Source organism: Anolis carolinensis, chromosome 3 (assembly GCF_035594765.1).
Source record: "Anolis carolinensis isolate JA03-04 chromosome 3, rAnoCar3.1.pri, whole genome shotgun sequence".
Taxonomy (NCBI): Eukaryota; Metazoa; Chordata; class Lepidosauria; order Squamata; family Dactyloidae; genus Anolis; species Anolis carolinensis.
Window position 1 is genome coordinate 181,136,283 of NC_085843.1, and position 23,438 is coordinate 181,159,720.

The window sequence follows — 23,438 nt, forward strand, 5'->3', positions numbered from 1 at the left end:
AAGAACAGATTTAAATGTTATTTGTAATAAGTACCAACAGACTGTCATTGCATTTGAGTCATCAAACATGGTAAGCTGTGTTGAATTGAAACTTTGTTTGCCCAACATACAATCAACATTGGTTATCAAACATCAGTGACCTAACAGAGCCCACTGTAGTGTAGGAACACTTGGAGCTAGGAAAGGTCATTTGTTTTGGACTAGAGGTTTTACAATCCCTGCAATCAATATGATCACAATACCAGTAAAACTACACATTGGAAAATATGCCTAGCTTAAATGATATCCTAGAAGCATGGAATCTACTTCCCATATGGGATGAATACCATTGCTGTACTCTTAACAGACAATGCTATCTTAATTTCCTCTTATGTTGAATATTGAGAAATTTATTCTCCATGCTGATCTTAAGTAGATTGGCCCTGGTTCATTGAAAGATTACCTATACATATGGACATTTTGTCTGCTTTTGCCCATGCAAATTATTGAACTTTGGATGAATTAGCATTTTAGTTATGAGGTGTTACCATGTGAGCATGCCTTCAAACCAAATATCCCCCATATACCATCTAATGTGGTAAATTCCCTTTTGTAGATTTTATGACTTTTCTTTTCATATAGTTACGGGTTTCAAAAAAAGTCTCATAATTTCATAATAAACATAATAAACGTCCTTCACTAATGTTGGGTTACTTTTCAACATCATGCTTTGAGTAATGAGACAAAATTTCTACTTACGTATTGCTCTGTATGTCTGTTTTTACTGGTAGGCTCCTTCATTAACATATCACAGATGATTGCTTGTGTTGGACAACAAGCTATCAGTGGGTCCCGTGTGCCTGATGGTTTTGAGAACCGATCCTTGCCTCATTTTCAGAAACATTCCAAGGTAAAGACTCTTTAAATTAAACAGGGATGAATGTTAAATTATACAGTATTATGAGAAGGAGAAGTGTGGATGCAAATACAAAAGTACAATGAAGATATAATTCCTGGTCAAATGTGCTGAACATTGGGGTGTACAAATATTTCCTGTTCCATGAATTCACCATCTAGTCTTTGTGAGCCCCTCTTTGTCTCAGTGCATCCTTACATTCCATCTCGATAATATTGTTGACCTGTCATATAGAGTTTCTGCAAGGGCCTTCGACAGAATGTATTTTAAATGTTTTAAGCATTCAAAATGGGAACCCAGTGTAAATGTTAATAATGTTAATTATTGTTAATTTGAATAGAATAGCTGTGCTAGGTGTCCCAGACCACTTCAAAGAAGTGAGGGACCTTATTTCATAAGTACATGATAGTTGTAATGGTCAGTCTTCCAGTTCTTGTTTTCTTTCCTTGGTCTTTCATGCTTACAAGCTGGTGGGCATAAAATTGGTGCGTTCATTTTCTCCTTTGCTTGTCGCAGCTATGTATTGGGTTTCCCCCCCATCTTCTGTGAAGTAATGTTACACTGGGATCCATTAGAATCTACTAAGAATGTGTGATTAAATTTCTGTGGTATAAAGCTCAAAGGAATAAATACTAGGACACCAGACTTATGACTCTGAGTTCTGGAAAAAGTGGGATGAGGGGGGTGCTGTGACAACTGGCTTAAAATGTTTTCCTGTTGGGAAATTCTGTTGTGTATAAAAAGACCATCACTGGTGGGCAACTATTGTAGGGCAATGATGGCAGAAATGACAACAAATTTTAAAAATGAAGCAGCTGGAGCATCAGTTTTGGTTTTGAAAAGGGGTAGTGGTTTTTTATATATATATACAGTGTTCCCTCGCTGCTTCGCAGTTTGCTTATTGCTCATTCACTATTTTTCGCTTTTTCTCTGAGTGGTGGTGCCTGCCAGTTTCCCTTTTGCACATGCACCCTCCCTCTTGTCAGCGTTCAGGGGCAGCTCTCCGCTTTGGTGTTGCTGCTGCTTCTCCTCCTCAGGGCTGCCCTGCTCCGTTTGTCTGGCTGCAAAGCAACCCGCGAGCCTCCCCGGAGCTTGTGAAGGGGAGAAAGGCCACCTAGCTACTAATATAATGTGTAAATATTAAAATAAATATAGCGTCCCTACTTCGTGTAACCCCTGTGATAAGTTAGGGAACACTGTACTGAATTTGTTAGAGATAGCAACCTTCTCAAGCCTCCTCTATCCAATGTTTTGTCTGTTTATAATATGTCAATTTATTTCCTGAAGTGTATGTCTTCTTTGGTTTGCAGTGGTCTTAGCACTGTGTACTTAAGACAGTGGGAGGGAACTGCAGACCATGTTCCGTGGTCAGTGATGGTTTAGAATGCAGTTTGAAATATGACAGTCGAGGAATGTCTGTTGAGGCTTGAGTCTGTTTGATTACAGATGTCAGTGTAAGAAGTTAGAAATCAGTTGAGGCTTGAGTTCCTTCAAAATAGACTGATATAAAAAAAAGCTATACAGAGCAATATAGTTTTGAAGAGACTGTTAAAGACTTTAAGATACAAACTGAAACATTTTTGAAGTTTAACTTGACAAGAAATGTACCTGTATAAATACATGAAGTTGTGAGTAAAACAAACTTGTTATTTAATTAAGTCTCCTTGAATTTTGTCTGATGAGAGCATTGAATAGAAACAAGATATTTACACACCCAATGATTTTCCATTACCTAATAAACTAAAGGAATACTCCTGAAACTCTGCTATCCAATAGGTTATGATCCTAACAGGCCATAATCCAATAGCCCAATAATATTTACTCAAGTTTAATGTGCCATTCAATGTAATGTGCACCTCAGTTTTAAAGGTGCACATTACAAAAAAAGTAGATGTGAATGTAATTCACTAACAGCACAGGCATAGCATGTGATGGAGGCAGGCAGCATGAATGACACCATTTGGGAAGCCAGCCCCCCCCCCCCCCCCCCAATTTCCCAACTGGCCTCATTCATGGGAGGTTTTGAATGCCTCGTGAATGAGGCGGGTAGGGAACAGCATGGGGCTGAGCTTAGGGGGTTGCCCAAGAGACCCCGAAGGCTGCCTGGGAGTCAGGATAACTTCGGTGGCTATATGTGAAAACAGCATTGTACTTTGCTTAGCCCCTAATGCCCCTAATTATTTTGGGTATTTGTGTGCCATTTTCTGAAGAATTCACAAAGCAAAACCACTCTGGCAAAGATACCAGCCAATTTAGCCACATATGCAACCAGTATTCTGTATTCTTAACATTTATATTCTGACTTTCTTCCAAGAAGCTAGACTACATGGTTTTCCCAGTCCCTATTTTGTCCTGGCAACAAACCTGTGAGATAGGTTAAGTTGAGAAACAGAGAGTGATCCAAAGACACTTAGTGACTGAATGGAGAATCGAACCCATGTTTCCCCCAGTTCTAGTCAGACCCTCAGTCACTATACCACACTGATTGTGAATGCATGCCTGAATACAACATATTTCAAAAGTTCTTTTTTTCTTGCAGCTTCCAGCAGCTAAAGGTTTTGTTGCCAACAGCTTCTATTCTGGCTTGACACCCACTGAGTTTTTCTTCCACACAATGGCTGGTCGTGAAGGCCTGGTTGATACAGCTGTAAAAACAGCGGAAACTGGATACATGCAGGTAACTGAGGACATTTGCCTGTGGGAATAGGCATTCCTTGTGTAGCAGCTGTCATGATCAATTATACTCCATTGAATTAAAACCTTCACTTGACTAGTCTAAGTCTGGTGTTCTTTCCCATCTTGTTCTATCTCCCTTTAGTTCCACTTTCTAAAATGAGTAAAAAGTAAGAAAGGAAATATATTTCTTTAGACCTGTATTAATGTTAGGATATATATTTTACCATATATATATATATATATATATATATATATATATATATATATATACACACACATACATACATACATACACACACACACACACACACATACACACACACACACACACACACACACACACACACACACACACTTAATATGAGGTATAGCCTTGCACATGACAGACATTTATTAACCAGCCAGGCTAACATATTGAATTGTTACATGAATATTATCTGTTAGGCATGTGTGCCTTGCTTGCGGCTAGAAAGAGAGAAATCAAATTCCAATTTTCCATTTCACAGAAATGTTCTGCCTAGATGTCTGGAATTAATTCCTCCTAGTTTTGATATTTACAGATCTGGATGTGGTTGTTCCAGATAGAAAGACACCAGAAATATTCACAAGAAGGAGATTCAGAGAATATCTGGCTTGTGATTATTTCTCTTCCAGCCAGAGTTTTCTTGTTCTTCTTTAGCCCCTTTTAGAATAGAGTGGAGAAAGTGTGAGGCCTCCAGGCTGTTTCTGTGGCCCCAAATACTCCCCATTTAGTAGTTTTCCCTGTATATCTGAAAGAGTGCATCTACACTGCATAATTAATCAGTTTGATACCACTTTAACCATCATGGCTCAATACTGTGAATTTTGGGATTGGTGGTTTAGTGAAGCATCAGCGCTCTTTGGCAGAGAAGGTTAAAACGACAAGTCCATAGCTTGAGCAATAAGAGTGATGCCAAACTATATTCTACAATGTAGATGCATCCAAAATGTTGCAAAATGCTCCCATGGGAAATGTAATTACATTCTTTCCCTCAGGCCTTCTTAATCCTATGAGAGGCTGTTTTTTCCAATAAGAAATACTTAGATTGAATCTCCAGATCACTTCCTATATTTTTAAAATCCTAATTGAACTGAAGTTTCTGAAACTTTTGTATTATTTTTAATCTGTATTTTTAAATATATATTCTTAGCTAGTTTGAGTCTCATTATTGGGAGAAAGGGTGAATATAAGTTGAACACAATCATTTAAGAGGGAGGAGAAGGTGGAAAAAATGCTCCCTCTATGCCGTCTAGGTGGTGTTGGGGGGCACTTGGGGGAAGATTTTATTAAGTACTAATGGTTTGTAAACTATGCTGCAGGTTAATAGGACTGGTTCCATTAATTTTGTTCCACTTCAGATCAAATGCATAATGTTTTTTTCCAAACATGCATTGACTCTTATTGGGATATTACAAAACAATTCCCTAGGTACTCCATCTCCTTATATATCCCATTGGAAGAATTGCTTGTGGGAGTAGTTCTGTATTTTGTAGTTCTTGTGTGAATTCACCACCACCTGTGTTTTTGAAGTTTTTGTGAGCTGCGATACATATGTCCTTAATAATACTTTGTGCATCCGCTTCTCTCAGAGACGACTGGTGAAGTCACTTGAAGACCTTTGCTCACAATATGACTTGACTGTCAGGAGTTCTACTGGGGACATTATACAATTCATTTATGGTGGGGATGGTTTAGATCCCGCAGCCATGGAAGGGAAAGATGAACCTCTGGAATTCAAACGTGTCTTGGACAACATCAGAGTAAGTATATAGGATGTCTCCATAAATAAACATCAGCGTACTACAAGAAGCTTGAAAACAATCTTGATCTTGGAGTTTAATGATAGTTTCCATATCAGTGAATTAAATGTATGGTGGGGTTCTTAATAAGTCAAGATTCAGTTTAGCATTTGCTTTCTGAAAGGACTTTCAAAAATACCGTAAGATTTGAAGGATCTGTGTCAGTATTAGCTTTTTGCCTTCGGTTCTAGCATTTGTAAAAGTAACATCAGCTTTAACCATTTTGAAAGAACGTTGACTGTTCTGAAGGAACTGAATGTAAAATACCCTTGTAATTTATCTTTGTGTTGCTTTGTTGCTTAAGGCGGTGTATCCAAGCCGAAGTGAGCCTGCACTTAGCAAAAATGAATTGATGTTAACAGCTGAGTCCATCATGAAGAAGAATGAATTCCTTTGCTGCCAGGACAGCTTCTTACAGGTGATGTCTTTGTTTAGATTCTTTTTTCCTCACAATAATTATTACGTGATTAAAATAAACTCTTCTTTCCAGCCGAAAAAGCCAATTTTCCAGTGTTCTGCTTGATTTTCACCACAGTGGCTCAACAGATTTAGGGTTTAAATATGTAGACTGGCTTCTGAAGAATTCCGCATGACAGCCAGTTTGGAAGTGATAAAGTTAATAAATCCTTTCTTTAAAAAGCGGCACAGTCTGCTAAAACCCAAGGTCACTTGTTTTTTGGAGTAATGCAACTAGCTTGTTGCTAGTAAGTGTGCATTGATAGATGCTTGCTTCAGGGTCTAAATGTAAGATGCAAACTGTATTATTCATTTTTCTATATGAACAGTTTTATGTGTTTCAATAGCAAAATATGTGTTGCATTTGTGGTTTTTTGTTTGCTTTTAAAGGCATTAACTGAAACAGGTTATGCAAGATATAATGAGGTAATTGTAGCATGTGTGTGGGTTTTCGTGCATGTGCATACAATATATACATTTAGATTGATGGTGTCTTTATAAGTCCATCCAGTTGATGCACAGTGAGTACTTTCTTTCCACCATACAGATAAGTATATTGTGGTGATTACTTGTTCAATGCCAATATCAAATTCTCTCCCAGTGTCTGAAATGGCAACTTTTTTCTGGTCAGAAAGCAACCAGCTTCTGACATCACAAAAAGAGGAAAAGCTCTTCCGCTTCCCAAACTAGTGTTGGCTTTCAAGCCCAATAGAGACTCTGTGTTCCTGTTAGTTTGACCTGTCATGATTGCTGCTTGTTTTTAGTTATTCCTCTTTTGTCCTTTGTGGACACCTTACACATTTCCCTACAAGGAAACCAATACCCCTGAGTCAAGAAAAATATGAGAAAAATACTTCCTGGTCTCTCACGTTACTGTAGGTTTTTTGTGGTTATGCTTTAACTGGGTGACAGGTATCTTGTCACATAAACTGTGGACTTGAGAAATCAGGTTAGGTTGGCCATTATGACATTTTCTAGTTCTAAATTCTTTGCAGCACCCCAGATGCTAGATTTGGAAAGAAAGCTGAAGTGCTCTCGCGTTTTTGATCTCTTCAGATCCAAGTCTATTTATGCAAGGCCTTTAAAAATGTGGATGTCCTTCAAAAACTGTGACCTTAATGTCCCACAGTCTCTTTCTAGCATTGAATCCCCAAGGTCAAGAACTCTGCAAAACCATTCAAGGCTTCTCATGGCCATCCAATACCTGGTGGCTATGAGAGTAATTGAAGTTGTCTTCATGTTTTTCCAGAGATATTTGAATTCCAGAGATATTTGAATCATTCTAGTCTTCAGAAAGTTTAATAAATATCTGTGACACAGACCTTTAGGCCCTGAAAATAATTTAGCCATCATCTCCTGGGTATATGATGATATCAGCAGGTCTAGGAAGCCTATCAACAGATATCTGTCACATTGAACTACAGAAAATTCCTCACATCCCTCTAATAATCATAATCATAATTTTTATTTATTACCTATCTCCTTTTGGAGCCCCCAGTGGCACAGTGGATTAAACCACTGAACTGCTGAACTTGCTGACTGAAAGGTCAGCAGTCCGAATCAGGGGAGTGGGGTGAGCTCCCGCTGTTAGCCCAGCTTCTTCCAACCTAGCAGTTCGAAAACATGCAAATGTGAGTAGATCAATAGGTACTGCTCCGGCGGAAAGGTAACGGCACTCCATCCAGTCATGCTGGCCACGTGACCTTGGAGGTGTTTACGGACAATGCCGGCTCTTCGGTTTAGAAATGGAGATGAGCACCACCCGTCAGAGTCAAACTCGACTAAACTTAATGTCAAGGGGAAACCTTTACCTTTACAACCTTTTGGCTTAAGATGGACCCACAGGCAACCCACAGGGTTGTTCAGGAATCCAAACATTCTTGGCTTTACAAACTACTTTTAAAATGAAATCATTTATGCCATGCCAGTAAACCTGTCATCACAACATTGTACAAGCCATACAGGGTAATTATTTGTTGTTTCTCTTCTCCTTCATCCCTGCAAGATGGGGGAGATGAAAGCTTTTGTGGGAACTGAGCCTCTGCTTAGTGAGCTGAACAACCAGCCTTAAGCTGAAAGGGCATCCCACTCTGACAATATGCTTATGTGTGTAATGGTCAGAGGTTTGTACTGCTTAATTATCAAGCAAAAATTGAGTACAGTTCTGGCAAACATAGACATGGATCTAAGATAACTATAGCATCACTATAGTACTGTAAATGTTCAGCTTTGAACTTTCTATTCATTCCCCACCCCCTGCAACAGAGAGAATTATGTTTTCCCATGCTGACACTGTTTTGTGTGAAAATTAAATTGTAATTAATAATGAAATGTTTTTCTTCAGCCTAAACCTAACACCTGCTTGAGTCTTTTCTTTCCCTCAGGACCTGTTTGAAATATTATTTCCTTTCATAATGTTTGTAATTTTCAGTTTACAAAAAAAATGCAGTGTAGTTCTTGCATGGTTATTTCAAAGTCTACTATGTTTAGTTGGAATTTACTCTCAAATAAATGCATTTTGGATTGTAGGATTGTAGGTGTTATTTTTCATGGAATTAAAAATTACTAACTTCTTGTTCTAAAACCCTGAATATGTTGCTTGAGTGCATCCACTTCCTCCTCAAACCACTTTCCACCCAAGTGTTTCTAATATAAAATTTAGTCCTTAATCCAGGCCACAATTTTCTCCCCCTACCTGTCCTTTTAAAAAAACCTCATCCATTTTCCTTTCTCCAGGACAGGTTAAAACTTTGAACATCATATCTGTATAAAATAATACACTTTGTTCAACAACCGATCAAGCTTACTTTGAAGTTCTTGTTTGTTAAATAAATGAGGGTAGAACAAACTACAGCTTATTCATATTTAACAGAAAATGTAGTTTGTTCAAATCTTTGAAGAAAAAGTAAGTAATGCTTTATTTCCTTTCCTATCTCCCCGTGGGGACTCAGGGCAGCTCACAACAATGCAGTAAAAATCCAATAATAAATCAAACAATACAGATAAGCAATATAAGACATTCAATATTCAAAAGAAGTAAAGTACAAGGGCAGAAGAAACTAAGTGAACCATGACTTGTTGTGATGGTTCAAGTGAGCTACTGTCTTAAAGATCTAAAGTTTGGTCTTTTGGTAGCATGCTATATCCCATAGGAAGTATTGTTTGTAGTCACTTGAGAAAATGTTTTGTAAGAGCAAGGACATGAGAAGCTTGGCTTCTTCACGGAGTAACTACCCTCTGCAAGATGTGATTTCCCCATCACTGCTTACTCACAGGCATGAAGGCTGCAGATCTTAGTATTATCATGTCATCTACAGAAGGAACAAAATATCCCCATGCCCCAACCCTCATCACCTTCATGAGTTACATTTATAAGCAGAAACAGCATTAAGAAACTAGCAAAACGTCACTAAGAAGCTAGCAAATAGAACATTTGTATTTATTTGATTTCTCCTTGTCAAGGCAGCACCCCCCCCCCCCCAAAAAAAAACCAATGTGAAAATGGTTTCTCTAATACAACGTGCAATCTTTGGACCCTTCCACACAGCCATATAACCCAGAATATCAAGGCATAAAATCTCACAATATCTGATCTGAACTGGGTTATCTGAGTCCCCCTTTGCTATATATTCCAGTTCAAAGCAGATAATGTGGGATTTTATTCAGCTGTGTGGAAGGGGCCTTTGAGAGACATGTTTGGCTCTTTTCTGCTAGAAGTACTACTAAATGTGTAAGCTGTTGCAGAAACTGGAAGCAGAATCTTAAAATATATGTTCTTTGTTTCAGGAAATTAAAAAATTCATCAAAAATATGTCTGAAAAGATCAAGAAAACCAGGGATAAGTATGGAATTAATGACAACGGCACAACAGAGGTAATCTATGCCAGAAGTTCTACAGTATTTGCTTACCTTGTAAGAAATGAAACTAGGGTTGTTGTTGTTGTTGTGTGCCTTCAAGTTGTTTCCAATTAATGGTGATCCTAAGACAAACCTGTCACATGGATTAGAGTTTGGTCATAGGGAGTTTGTATTTCCTTTCTCTGAGACTGAAATAATGTGACTTAACTAATGTGACTCATCCTATGGGCAAGTGGGGATACAAACCCTCATATCCAAAATCATGTTCTAACACTCAAGCCAATACACTGTATTGAAAATAGGAACTTTCTTTTCTTTTACCTGTATTAGTTTCTCTCATGCTGACATTCATTCCAAGTGCCTATCCCCTTTCATTTCATGAAGCTCAATAGTTTTCTTCTCCTGCTGCACATTACATTTATCCAGCCTTCAACAAACAATACTACACTTAGTTCTGGAGCAGAGTGGTTTTGAAATTGAACATGATGTCTATGTTTTCTTTTTTGAAAACTAAAACATGTTGAGCTGAATGTTTTAGGATTTCAGTAGATCTGATTACCGTATATACTCGAGTATGTATAAGCCAAGTTTTTCAGCCCTTTTTAGGGCTGAAAAGGCCCCCCTAGACTTATACTCGATTGAGGGTCCTAGCAAGCTTATATTCAGGTCAGCTTATACTCAAGCATATATGGTAATCAGAGTTGGATCATTATCTTAAATTACAGTTTTATGTAAACATTCAAACATTTAACCTACTGATGCCTCAATTTTATTGATATCTATTTTTATTTTTGAAATTTAGTGGCTGCTGCATTTTCCACCCTCATCTTATACTCAAATCAATAAGTTTTCCCAGTTGTTTGTGGTAAAATTAGGTGTCTTGGCTTATATTCAGGTCGGCTTATATTCAAGGATATACAGTAGATCAACTATGAAATATTGTACTTAATGTGGAACAGTGGCAGCTTGACACATTCAGCAGTTTGCTGCTTGGATACAGGGAAAGTGAGCATAGCTGCCTTTTCCCCTCTCTAATTTTCTTTTTGCTTTCTTTTAACTGTGTTTATGCCCAAACTATAATATGCATTAAAACTAAATCCATCATTCGGGTTTTAGAGACATGAAAAAGGGACTAAAAGTGAAAGCTTTCTAGTCACTACATATGAGGTTTTTTTTAAAAAGGCATTCCTGGCATGTCTCCAAAATGTAATATGAGTTTAGGCAGTTTCAAGGATATCTGTACAAGAAAACTGAACTAATGTAATGTAAGAGAATGCTGTAACTTTTATTTTACAAAACAGCAAAAAAAAAAAAAAGTATCCGGAGTGGCATCAAGAACAAGTTATGACAACTCTAAATTTGCTTAGCTTATCTAAACCTAATATTGTATCAGATTTACATTTTGAAATAATTCTTTATAAATTTAGAGGGCTAGAGATTGAGGGAAATGAACTGTAGGAAAAACAAGAGAAGGAACTGCAGATAGAAGAGATCAAAGAAAATTGTATTCAAACACCTAAAACCTTTATTGGATACTTCTCACAATAATATATTGATAAAGACATTGTTGAAAAACAAGCCAAAATAATTGGTTTTTATTTAATTTATACCCCACCTTTCTTCACAAAGACTCTAGATGGCTATCAGATTACATAAAATGCACTCTGACACAAAATATTTCTAAAAACCTAATTCTAAGGACAGAGATCAAGCTTAAAATACAGTAATGTGCCTGTAGTATTTGCATATTCCCCAAAGGCTTGCAGAAATACATGTTTTCCTGGTGCCTAAACAACAATACAGGGGTAAACTGGATCTCTATCAGGAGGAAATTCTCTAGCCAGATGCCACTATCAAAAGGCTCTGCCTAATCATATTTTCATATGTTGAGACATCGTTCATATAGTGAGAAACCACAGCATCTGAACCTGGCTGTAGTTTGGTGCAGTTGTGTTCATGGTGCCTAGAAATGTAGAGTGCAGCTAAATTTCCAATCTGGCTCATTTTCAGTTCTATTTTGAAGAGTACGTAGTGAATACAGTATCAGCTAGTCCTTGGAAAAAGTCCTAATAGTGTTTTTAAAATTCCTTTAGCCCTATGTTTTATACCAGTTGGACCGGATTACTCCCACCCAGCTCGAGAAGTTTCTGGAGACCTGTAGAGAGAAATATATGAGGTATGAAGTTTTTTATTTATTCTGATAATCCATTCTGAGTATATCTTGATAAGAAGTTGTTTTTCTGAGGTAAGATAAACATCTCAAGTTGAAATTTGCTTTATCCTATACTTACCCAAAATATGTGTTACAGTATTGTGACAGTTCAGGTAAAAAGAAAAGTAGACATGGATATATCACACTCAAAACAATACCATAGTAATTTTGTTTCCTTTCCATTGTATATCTTTTTTCATCCCTTTCCTAAAAATTTGAAAGCTAGCAAATATTGATACATATGTTGTCCCTGTGGTAAGAAACATTTTGGCTGCTATAATCAGTGATTAAATTTAACCTGCTAAGATTTCCTAGTACTAGTAATAATTCTGAATCTCAGTGTGGCAGTAAATTCCTGAATGTGACTTTTAAGATAATGTAACTTATAAGGAAATGATTTATATGTAATATTTAGTGTATTAGAGTGACATGAAGTTGACAAATTTGCCTTTTTGTAAAAAATCAGTTCTGCTGTATTGTAGTAGTATTAGTAATAATAACAATAACAAAAATAATAATTTTATTTGTTACCAGACTTTCCTCATGGCTTAAGGCAGGTTACAACACAGTTAAAATCCATCAACATAAAATACATATAATAATATTCATGTATAAAAACACATGATACAAATAATAATAATAATAATAATAATAATAATAATAATAATAATTTTATTCTTATATCCCGCCCCATCTCCCCGGAGGGACTCGGGGCGGCTTACATGGGGCCATGCCCAGACACGACAGCACAAGTCAGATAAAACATTAAACCGAGCAGTAAAACTTCAACATGATTAAAAACAGTCATAAAAGTCAATATACACAATAATATTAAAATCCCGATTTCGGTCAAAAGATCCAGGCCAAGGTGCAAAGCAATATCAAGTTATCAGGGAGGGATAATTATACAGCAGGTGTAATACTTAAAGTGCTGAATGAATCCTAAAATCAATCCAGAGGGCCTACTACTTAATAGGTAAATAACATGATTCCCACAAGGATCAGTCAACAAAGGCCTTCTGGAATAGCCAAGTTTTCAGGCTCTTCCTGAAAGAAAGTAGGGTAGGGGCCTGCCTAATCTCCCTGGGGAGCGAGTTCCACAGCCGGGGGGCCACGGCGGAGAAGGCCCTCTCCCTCGTCCCCACCAACCACAACTGCGAAGTTGGTGGAAGCAAGAGGAGGGCCTCCCCCGACGAGCGAAGAGGTTGTGCGGGTTCATAGGGGGAAATGCGGTCTCGAAGGTAGGTGGGTCCCAAACCGTTTAGGGCTTTGTAGGTGATAACCTGCACCTTGAATTGGGCTCGGAAAATAAATGGCAGCCAGTGGAGCTCTTTAAACAGCGGTGTTGAGCGCGTCCTGTAATCTGCCCCAGTTAGAAACCTGGCTGCCGATCGTTGTACTAGTTGTAGTTTCCGAGCCGTCTTCAAAGGCAGCCCCACGTAGAGCGCATTGCAGTAATCCAGTCTAGAGGTAACTAAGGCATGGACCACCATGGTCAGATCTGACTTCTCGAGGTATGGTCGCAGCTGGCGCACAAGTTTTAGTTGTGCAAAGGCCCTCCCAGCCACGGCCGACACCTGGGCCTCAAGTGTCAGCACAGAGTCCAGGAGGACCCCCAAGCTGCGGACCTGCACCTTCAGGGGGAGTGCGACCCCGTCAAGCACAGGTTGCCACCCAATACCCCGATCAGACGTACGACTGACCTGGAGGACCTCTGTCTTGTCAGGATTGAGTTTCAGCTTGTTCGCCCTCATCCAGGCTAATACAGCGGCCAGACACTGGTCCAGTATCCGAGGGGCTTCCTTGGAATTAGGTGGAAAGGAGTAGTAGAGTTGGGTGTCATCCGCGTAGAGATGGCACCGCACTCCAAAACTCCGGATGACCTCACCCAGCGGTTTCATGTAGATATTAAAAAGCATGGGGGACAAAATGGAACCTTGCGGGACCCCACAGGTCAATGGCAGGGGTCTGAGCAGGTGTCCCCCAGCTTCACCAACTGGGAATGGCCCTCTAGGAAGCTCTGGAGCCACTGCAATGCAGTGCCCCCAAGGCCCATCCCAGAGAGCCGTCCCAGAAGGATACCATGGTCGATGGTATCGAAAGCCGCTGAGATGTCCAAGAGAACCAGCAGGGTCACACTCCCCCTGTCCAGCTCTCTGCGGAGGTCATCCACCAAGGCGACCAAAGCCGTCTCGGTACTGTAGCCAGGTCTGAAACCAGACTGCGATTGGTCCAGAAAATCCGTATCTTCCAAGAATCCCTGGAGCTGGGAAGCAACCACCCGCTCCAAGACCTTGCCCAAGAATGGAAGGTTAGAGATTGGTCTGTAGTTACTGAGGTTAGCCGGATCCAAGGAGGCTTTCTTCAAAACAGGCCTCACCACAGCTTGTTTTAGGCCAGATGGAAATATGCCCTGCTCCAAAGAGGCATTGATTATTCTCACAAACCAATCAACTAGCCCTCCACTGGCTTGTTTTAAGAGCCAAGATGGGCAAGGGTCAAGGACACAGGTGGTCACCCTCACCGCTCCAAGAATCTTGTCCACATCATCAGGCTGCACAAGCTGAAACGAATCCCACAAGATCGAACAGACAGATGCCTCGGTTACCTCACCTGGCAATGCATCAAGGCCGGCGTCTAAGTCGGAACGAATCTGAGCAACTTTGTCTGCAAAATGGTGAGCGAACTCGCTACACCGAGTTGACGAGATGTCGGGTGCTCCCCCGACCTGAGGAGGGTGGAGGAGCTCCCCAACAACTCGAAACAACTCTGAAGATCTATTTGTTGCAGACGCGATGCGGGAAGTCGAGAAAACTTTCCTCGCTGCCCGCAACGCCGCAGAATAGGCCCTAATAGCGGCTCTAGACCGTGCTCGGTCAGATACATCACGAGTTGTCCGCCAGCGGCACTCTAGTCTCCTTCTCGCACATTTCATCTCCGCCAACTCCCCGGTGAACCAGGGAGCTGGGGCAACTCCACGCAGCGAGAGGGGACGCTCAGGAGCGATCGTGTCTATTGCCCTGGACAACTCGCCATTATAACGAGTGACCAGGGCATCGACAGGATCGTCAGCTTCCATGGTAGACAGATCCCCAAGAGACCTCAGGAATCTCTCAGGATCCATAAGTCTCCTGGGGCGGACCATCTTAATTGGTCCACCACCCCTGCGGAGGTTGGAAGAGACGGTTAGTCTTAAACTGTTCAGATAGTGGTCGGACCATGACAATGGAAGAATAATTTGCTCTTCCACTCTGACCAAACCGTCGCCCGCAACAAAAACCAGGTCGAGTGTATGTCCAGCTTGATGAGTGGGACCCGATATTATTTGGGACAGACCCATGGTCGTCATGGCAGCCATGAATTCCTGAGCTGCACCTGTCAAGGTGATCTCAGCGTGAATGTTGAAGTCGCCCAGCACCAACAGGCGCTGGGAACCCAACACCACGCTAGAAATCACCTCTGCTAGCTCAGGCAGGGAGACTGCTGTGTCGCGGGGTGGACGGTACACCAGCAGAATCCCCAAACTGTCCTGGGTACCCACCTTCAAGTGGAGACACTCAAACCTGACCGATTGCAAAGCGACGCATCTGACCAGGGCGATGGACTGCCTAAAGACCACCGCAACACCACCTCCCCGCCCTCCCAGCCTGGCCTGCTGATGCACCCCGAAACCCGGAGGACAAAGCTGGGTAAGACTAACCCCACCCAGATCATCCAACCAGGTTTCGGTGATTACAGTAGTAATAGAATCTAAATTTAAAATTTACAGTTTAAAAGTGCCTAGAAGTGACTGCAAGAAGATATAGGACTTTAGTTCTGTTTTAAATTCTGACAGCTCATGCAGCTGTCAGATCTCTTTCGGCAGGTCATTCCACAGTCTTCGAGTGGCCAATGAAAAACTCCTCTGGGTGACTGTTTCCAGTTGGGTTCTGCCTGGTTGCAGAAAGCATCCCCCAGAGGAACAATTATATTTCTCTATACTTTCAAAAACAGCCACAGCACAGGATAGCGTGTTTCCTCTGAATGACTGCTTGGAGGAGATAATGAGCCAGATGAGGAAGAACAAAGGAAGAAACTGAATCCAGACAAGGCAGAGGTACTTGATGTCAAAGATCCTAACCTAAGGATGGAGGTCAACCAGTACTGGACAGGGGCACATTGTCCCTGAAATACTGTGTTTGCAACTTGGGAGTACTCCTGGATCTGTCTCACCAAATGTCAGCCCAGGTAGATATGACAGACAGAAGTGCTTATTATCAGCTTTGGCTGAAATACCATCTGCGCCCATTCCTAGATGTGTAGGACCTGAAGATGGTATTGCATGCGCTGGACTTCTGCATACACTTTACATTGGACTACCTCTGTACCAAGTTTGGAAACTAATTATTCACAAACATGGCAGCCAGATTAGTTACAAGAACATTTAGGAGTAGGTATATTACACCCATTTTAAAGTCACTCAACTGGTTGCCGATTAGTTTTCGGACAAAGTACAAAGTTGGTTTTGACCTTTAAAACCCTAAATGGTTTGGATTCATGTTACCTACAGGACCATCTTCTTCTGCACAATCCAGTCTATAGGACACTTAGGTCACTTAGAACCAAGTGGCAATTGTCACCTCGAAGACCTTTTCATTGGTCACCCAAAGACTATGGAATGACCTGCTAGGAAAGCTTTGATAGCCAAATGAGCTGTCAGAATTTAAAATGCAATTGAAGACCTATCTCTTCTGGCAGGCCTATCCAGTGAACTTTCATCATGAGTTTTTATCTACAGAGAGTGCAGTATAATGGGAAGGAAATCCAAAAAGAATGGGCAGGAAAAAAGGATGAAATTTTTAAAATATGCGTGAGAGTCTTTAATTATAAAAATGTAATAATCCCTTTAATGAGCCATGAAAATTAAAACATTTTTATTTGCTTATGTTAATAGAAAAGAAAAGAAAATGAGCACTTCTTTTTGAAAATGGTTTCCAGTATTTTATCCACTTTTTAAAATCCATGTGTCATCATTTAGTTCATTATAGCATAAAGACAGAAAAAAAGGTAACCTCATGAAAAGCATATCCAAATATATAGATCTGTCAGAAGTGGAAAGTAGCATGTTTTGCACCACATAATTCAGACTTCTTGCTGAAACAAATTTGTGCATGGTCCATGTTTTGAGGGGAGACTGCTTTCCCTGGTTTGAGCTCCCTGAGAAAATGGAAGGAAAGCTCAAACTGCACAAATAACCACTACGAATGCTTTGGGGCTATACAATAGTTCAGATTTGATTGTACCTTATCTGTTGCTCAGTGAAATCATAAGTAACAGAAAAACCTTGTTTCCACTTAGATATGCCTTTTTGTAAAAAATGATTAATGTTAATTCTCAGCATTAGCATCCTCTACAGGGATGAATAGTGTTAGTATTTTTGAACACTGGACTGATGTGATTTTAAATTATACATCAAATCTGCATTCCAGTACTATTGCGAAAGCCAGTTTAATTTCCCAGTGCTCTTGTGGGCTGGTTATTTGGGTTGAACTCCCTCACTGGTCTGTTCAGCATAGTCTGACACTTTTATTTCTCAACAGCACTTTTCTTATTCATTGTTTTTGGAATGCAAGGCTTTTTAAAAAATACTGAAAGAGCAGAGTATTAGTCTTGAGGCTGTTGCTGCTCTGTGAGTTGATTTGCCTTTACAAGGTCCATACTATGCTGTAGGATGGTTTCACTGGGATTTAAGTGAGGGTGACAGCTGTCCTCTGATCCAGTACTTTCATAGTTGCATAAGGCCTTTTGGTAAACATATTGTCACTATGACTCTGTGCATCTTACAGCCCTTGCTTTACCCTGTTTTGTGCTGGTGGTTAATGCTTTTTTAAAAAAAAAAATGTTTGTTGCTGACCTCCTTAGCTAAGCTCACTTAACCTCTATACAAGAAGAAACAGGGCTGATGAATATTATGTTCATTTTGGTATTTATATTGTGGGGCTGGGCTTTTGACAGGAGGATTGACTGAAACTCACCAATGAAATTAACCCAAGTAAATATCATAAAAAGGCACCTTTATCTTTCTGTGTGATGTGGCTTATAGCTTTCCTCTTCTCTATATTCTTGCCTTTTGCTGTGAAATAGTTGACTTATTTTTATTATGGGAGGAAAGATTTCACTAAGTCTTGGAAGCCTTTGAAAGCATTTCAGAATAGAGAAGTTTATTGGAAGCTCTGATATGCCATTTTAATAGAAAACAGTAGTGTGGATGAGAAGAACCATTCAGTATACCAACACAATAATTTAACTTCACTCATATATAAATATAAAGGAAAACAAAAGTAAAATTATTAACTGTTTAAATATCTCATAGCTCTGATTTATTGTTTCTCTAAACATTTGAGTCATTCACCCTGAGTTCAGCCCAGAGAAAATGAATGCTTCAGCAATCTTGTTCACTCAAAAGAGTAATATCCAAAAATACCAGCCTGTTGCACCAGAGCCCTGAAGCCCTTTTTCACCACAAACCACACACTGTGAAGATAATCTAATGTAAGGGTTTATTAAAACCAAAATATAATAAAAGCTGAATATATGAAAAGCAAGAAAATATAAAAAAGGAATCAAAGTTCATCAGGATATGTCCATAAGAGTCAAGAAAATCCCTTCAGAGAAAGTATCCAAGATAAAGCCAGAAAAATATGCAAGAACAGAGTACATAGATCCAAGGCAGACAAAACTATGCAATTCAAAGACAAGGTACATGAATTCCAGACAGGCAAAACTATGCCTCGCAAAATCAGAACACAGAAACAGATTGACACTTGATTACATGAATTCCACAGCTTTTCCCATGAGGTCTATACCTGAAGGCAGCATTGCTCTCACAACAATTGTATCAACATGAACCACTTGTAAAACCCCAAAAACCCTCCCATGAGATCATTTCTTTTGCACCTGGCCTCCTTATCTCTGAGCCAGCCTTGTTAACGTAGCTCTAATCTCTCTGATCTCGACAAACATTCATCTTCCCCAATTTCCTTGGACTGCGCTTCTGGCAGGTTCCCTTCACTGTTCTCCTCCTGAGAACCAGCAGGAGATTCCAAAACATTTCTCTCTGGGCCCTTTGAAACTCTTCCATCACCTCCAGCCTCATCTTCTGAACACTCAGAATCTGACCAGGCCACAAAACAGCCAACAGTATCCTAGGCTGACGTATCGATCATCTAGCCAGTAACGGTTACTGAAAAAATAGTTGTTAGAGATAATAGCATTTTGAAGTCTTTTTCTAGCTGAGCTTTTCTATTGCAAATAAAAAGATAAAAGTAAATTCAAGGTGAATGGTGAGTTGTTGGCAAGTGATGCTGGTGTGGGAAGAACTTCAAGCCCTTGCATAGGAGATTTGAGATTATGGGTGTTAAAGAGACACATTTTTTCCCTGCTCATTTTAATTTTCAAGTTTTACACAAACTTGGTGGTTTTTTACATAATGTGTGCTTTAAAATACATTTCAAAGTTTTATAGTTAAAAAGAGGTGACACAATTATTCCAAGCAGTTGAGCAGTGCCATGTGATGAAATTTGCAGATCTAGAGCTCATAGTAGACCATGAGGTAAACATGACTCAATAACAATAACATAATACCTCGTGTATCTTAGTTATAGATATCTGTGTTCCAAATATATTGTTGCTCCAGAAACTAGAACATGAACCAATAGATCCAGACTGCAAGATTCCACCTAAACAGTAGGAAAAACATAGGCTAAACATGAGTCAACAGTGTGTGTTGCACTGGCCAAAAAAAACAATGCAATTCTAGGCTATACAAACAGGAATATAATGTTGTGATCACTAGAGGTACTACCAGTTATTGAAGCTTTGGTCATACTTCACCAAGAAATCTATGTTCAGAAAAGGGCCACCAAGCCTATGAAGAAAGGCTTAGGGAACTCAATTTAGCCTGTAGACGTTCAAAAGGTGACATGATAGCTATATTTAAATATCTGAAGGGATGTTATGTAAAAAATACAGCTACCTTGTTTTCTGCATCAGAGCATAAGATGTGAGCTAATGGCTGGGGATTAGAAGGGAAAAGATTCCTCCTACTCATTAGGAGTGAAATCCTCTCTTTGGACAATAGAGTGGACTACGTCAGAGAATAGTGGACTCTCCCCTCTTAAAGGGGTTAGATGCTTCAGATGATGCATAGTAGATGATTGGACTAGAGCAGAGCTTCTTAAACTGTCCACTCACAACCTCTTTCCTCCTGAGAATTTTTTTAAGTCTTTAGGTATGTAAAATAGGTATGAAAATCAAATATTTACTGATAATTTGCAAGAGTTGCTAAACTGGCTGATTTTCTTTTTTATGAAGTTTGGCTAATGCATTTTGTACGCACTATAAATACTGCATGTTGTTGCTAGCAGATTCGTATAAATAGTTGTCATTCAGAAACCTTTTACCGTTGCCAATATTTTGGTACAGGGTACCCCATTTGGGGTCGGGACCCACAGTTTAAGAAGCAGTGGACTAGATGGCCCTTCCAATTCTGCGGTAGAATCCTGGACCCTTTTGTTTTTTGTAGCAAGGAGGAACGTGTGTGTGGGTCATTAGAGATCTGTTATCATTCAGCCATGGTCTTCCCAAGTCAACTTACAGTAGATGTGAAATAAATAAATACCACAGTTTCCTCAATTTTAATCTTAGGGCACAAATGGAGCCTGGTTCAGCAGTGGGTGCTCTATGTGCCCAGAGTATTGGTGAGCCTGGTACACAAATGACACTGAAAACATTCCATTTTGCTGGTGTTGCTTCAATGAACATTACTCTGGGGGTACCAAGAATCAAAGAGATCATCAATGCTTCCAAAGCAATCAGGTAATGTAACTAGATTTTCTTACCAACTTTATTGTTCAACGAGCTTATGTACCCAATGTTGCCTGGGTTAGGTATTTTTAGGACTCTTTATTAGAAATATTAATTGTTTGATTTTGGATTTTATGAATCCAATGAATAACCATATAATGGTACCATTCATAATAAGTTTTTCATTCATGTTTCTGCTGCTTATGTACAGTACACCAATTATCACAGCACACCTTGACACAGATGATGATCCAGACTTTGCTCGGTTGGTTAAAGGAAGGATAGAGAAAACATTACTGGGAGAGGTAAGCCATGCCTTTTTATTGTTTAACATACAATATGCTCAATCTCTTCTGTTCTTCTGTTGTAATGTCTTTCTCTCCCTTTCTCTCTCTCTCTTTTACTTACAGATTTCAGAGTATATTGAAGAAGTATTTCTTCCTGATGACTGCTTTATTCTGGTCAAGCTTTCTTTAGAACGAATTAGATTGCTGAGGCTGGAAGTGAGTGTGCATATTTTAATATCAGGAAAGATCTTTTATTTGGATAAATCTTGTGAGTTTTTGTTCCATATGGGTTCTGTGTGATAAACTATCTTGTTTCTGAATTCAAATTTTCTGAGATTTTCTTGATTTATTTACATTGTATTCTGTTGTGGCTTACCTTCCTCTTTACTGTGTGGAGAGTATTTGTATTGAATCATAAACAAAGAGCTATTTCACATAGAGGTAGTCATCAAGATACAAATTACTTACAAGCAGCTTGTAGATACAAATAGGGGAGGGGGGGCAACCCCTGGTGAATGGCAGTGCTCCTTTGCCCTTCCTCCTCACCCAAGACTGGAGTGTATATAGGGCTAGGAAGCTCTCAAAGGTCAAAGGAGGCCGGCAACAGGCTCCTTCATGCCTTGCCACCAGGCTTGGCTGGGGGGGGGGGGGGGTGGTGCAAGGGGGCTTGTGGCTAGTCTCTGTCTCCCTTCCTTCACAGCTGTGGCTGGAAGCGAGTGGCAGAGTAGCCTGTTGCCAGCATCTCTTGCCCTTCGCCAGAGCCTTGGCTGGCGAGGAAAGGAAAGCGAATTTCTTGACAGTCCATGGGAAGTGGCAGCGCTCCTTCATGTTGCAGCCACATTTATTTATTTATTTATTTACAACATTTATATTCCGCCCTTCTCACCCTGAAGGGGACTCAGGGCGGATCACATTACACATATAGGCAAACATTCAATGCCTTTTAACATAGAACAAAGACAGACAAACATAGGCTCCGAGCGGGCCTCGAACTCATGACCTCCTGATCAGAGTGATTCATTGCAGTGATCATTGCAGCTGCTCTCCAGCCTGCGCCACAGCCCGATCCCACATCTTGCAAAGAGCATCTTAACTTCCCAAGGGGCAGCCAATAAGTTTCTTTTTGACCAGCAGACCATGGTTGGGAGCGAGGGAGCTGTCTGTGCCCCTGTTCAGAAGATTTCACCTCACTTCCTGTCCCCTGTGACAATTGGGTTTTGAAAATGTTGAGATGTTATGGAAACAATAACAACAAAGCAAACGTTAAGGAGGAATTAACTCTTCCCTATGCTATCTAAAACTAAAAAAATGGTTTGAGTTACACTTGAAAAATGTACCCATTCTGACTTATATACAAATCGAATTTAAGAATGAACGTATAGAACCTATTTTGTATGTAACCTAGGAACTGCCTGTATTAGGCAGCATAAGGCAATACGATTTTTGTTTTGTATAATGTTAGATTAAGATGTGTCTATGTATGTGGCAGATTTTATATGAATGTATTTATCCACCCATATTGCATAAAGTTCAGCTCAGCGTACCAGTTTCTTGCCTTTAGTTCTCCTGATAACCCTCAGGCAACCTTGGCCAATCTGGCTAAATATAAACATGTGGACATAATAGAAGAAGAAGTATTTGAACCAGTCTCTTATCCTGCATAAGTGTACCATGAAAGTGTTTACAGTTCTTGCTAGATCAAAATAGAATTAACATCTTCTGATACCTTTCCTTAAGAGACTGAATTACCATATGGAGCAGAATGAAGTGGCAGTATCGCATGTAACTCCTTGACTACCCATACTTATTTTTATGGAGGGAGCATTCAAAAACTAGTACATGTGACAATTCTAGCAATCGGTGTTATATTAATAATATGCAGAAAGTCATGTGCATCTGACAAGGGTGAGGTAGAATAAATGGGAAATGCAACAATAATTATTGTGTCTTGTAAAATCTAGAGCCACCTCCTCACACTGTCATTGTTTCAGTCTTGAATATACCTGGGACTGCTGGTTAGTAGGAAGCATTTCCCCCGTTGAGTAGATCTTTGTAATGGTCATCAAGTAATCCATTACAGCAATTTGCTAAATTAGAATGTTGGATATCTTGTAGAACAGAAACCACATGCCTGGGGAACTGGACATGGTGTCAAAAGAATTATGCAAAAACTGATATGATGTGTTCTGCCACAGGTTAATGCGGAGACTGTGCGGTATTCTATTTGCGTCTCAAAGCTGAGGGTGAAGCCTGGGGATGTGGCTGTCCATGGTGAAGCGGTTGTGTGTGTGACTCCTCGAGAAAGCAGCAAGAGCTCCATGTACTATGTCTTACAGTCCCTGAAGGAAGAGCTACCAAAGGTAATAAGGATCCTCTGCCTTCTGTATGG

The 23,438-nt window shown here is 39.9% G+C and overlaps 1 protein-coding gene and 1 long non-coding RNA gene across 3 annotated transcripts in view; one reads left to right on the top strand and one right to left on the bottom strand.

Annotated features, from left to right (window-relative positions):
* The window catches only part of polr3a (RNA polymerase III subunit A), a 55,093-nt gene that overhangs the window by 20,868 nt on the left and 10,787 nt on the right, over positions 1 to 23,438 (top strand). The window contains exons 18-27 of the mRNA XM_062975872.1: positions 771 to 889; positions 3,435 to 3,572; positions 5,183 to 5,353; positions 5,697 to 5,810; positions 9,635 to 9,721; positions 11,800 to 11,882; positions 20,604 to 20,774; positions 20,974 to 21,067; positions 21,173 to 21,265; positions 23,245 to 23,409. Coding sequence (XP_062831942.1) covers positions 771 to 889; positions 3,435 to 3,572; positions 5,183 to 5,353; positions 5,697 to 5,810; positions 9,635 to 9,721; positions 11,800 to 11,882; positions 20,604 to 20,774; positions 20,974 to 21,067; positions 21,173 to 21,265; positions 23,245 to 23,409 — 1,235 coding nt within the window. The remainder of the gene's footprint in view (positions 1 to 770; positions 890 to 3,434; positions 3,573 to 5,182; positions 5,354 to 5,696; positions 5,811 to 9,634; positions 9,722 to 11,799; positions 11,883 to 20,603; positions 20,775 to 20,973; positions 21,068 to 21,172; positions 21,266 to 23,244; positions 23,410 to 23,438) is intronic.
* LOC103279405 (uncharacterized) overlaps positions 1 to 23,438 on the bottom strand; it is a 56,581-nt gene that overhangs the window by 8,880 nt on the left and 24,263 nt on the right. Inside the window, exons 2-3 of one of the 2 annotated variants that reach the window (XR_010004515.1) lie at positions 9,758 to 9,839; positions 739 to 898 (exon numbers count right to left, since the gene is read on the bottom strand). This is a non-coding gene — a long non-coding RNA (uncharacterized LOC103279405). The remainder of the gene's footprint in view (positions 1 to 738; positions 899 to 9,757; positions 9,840 to 23,438) is intronic. The other variant, XR_010004516.1, reaches the window with a different exon arrangement.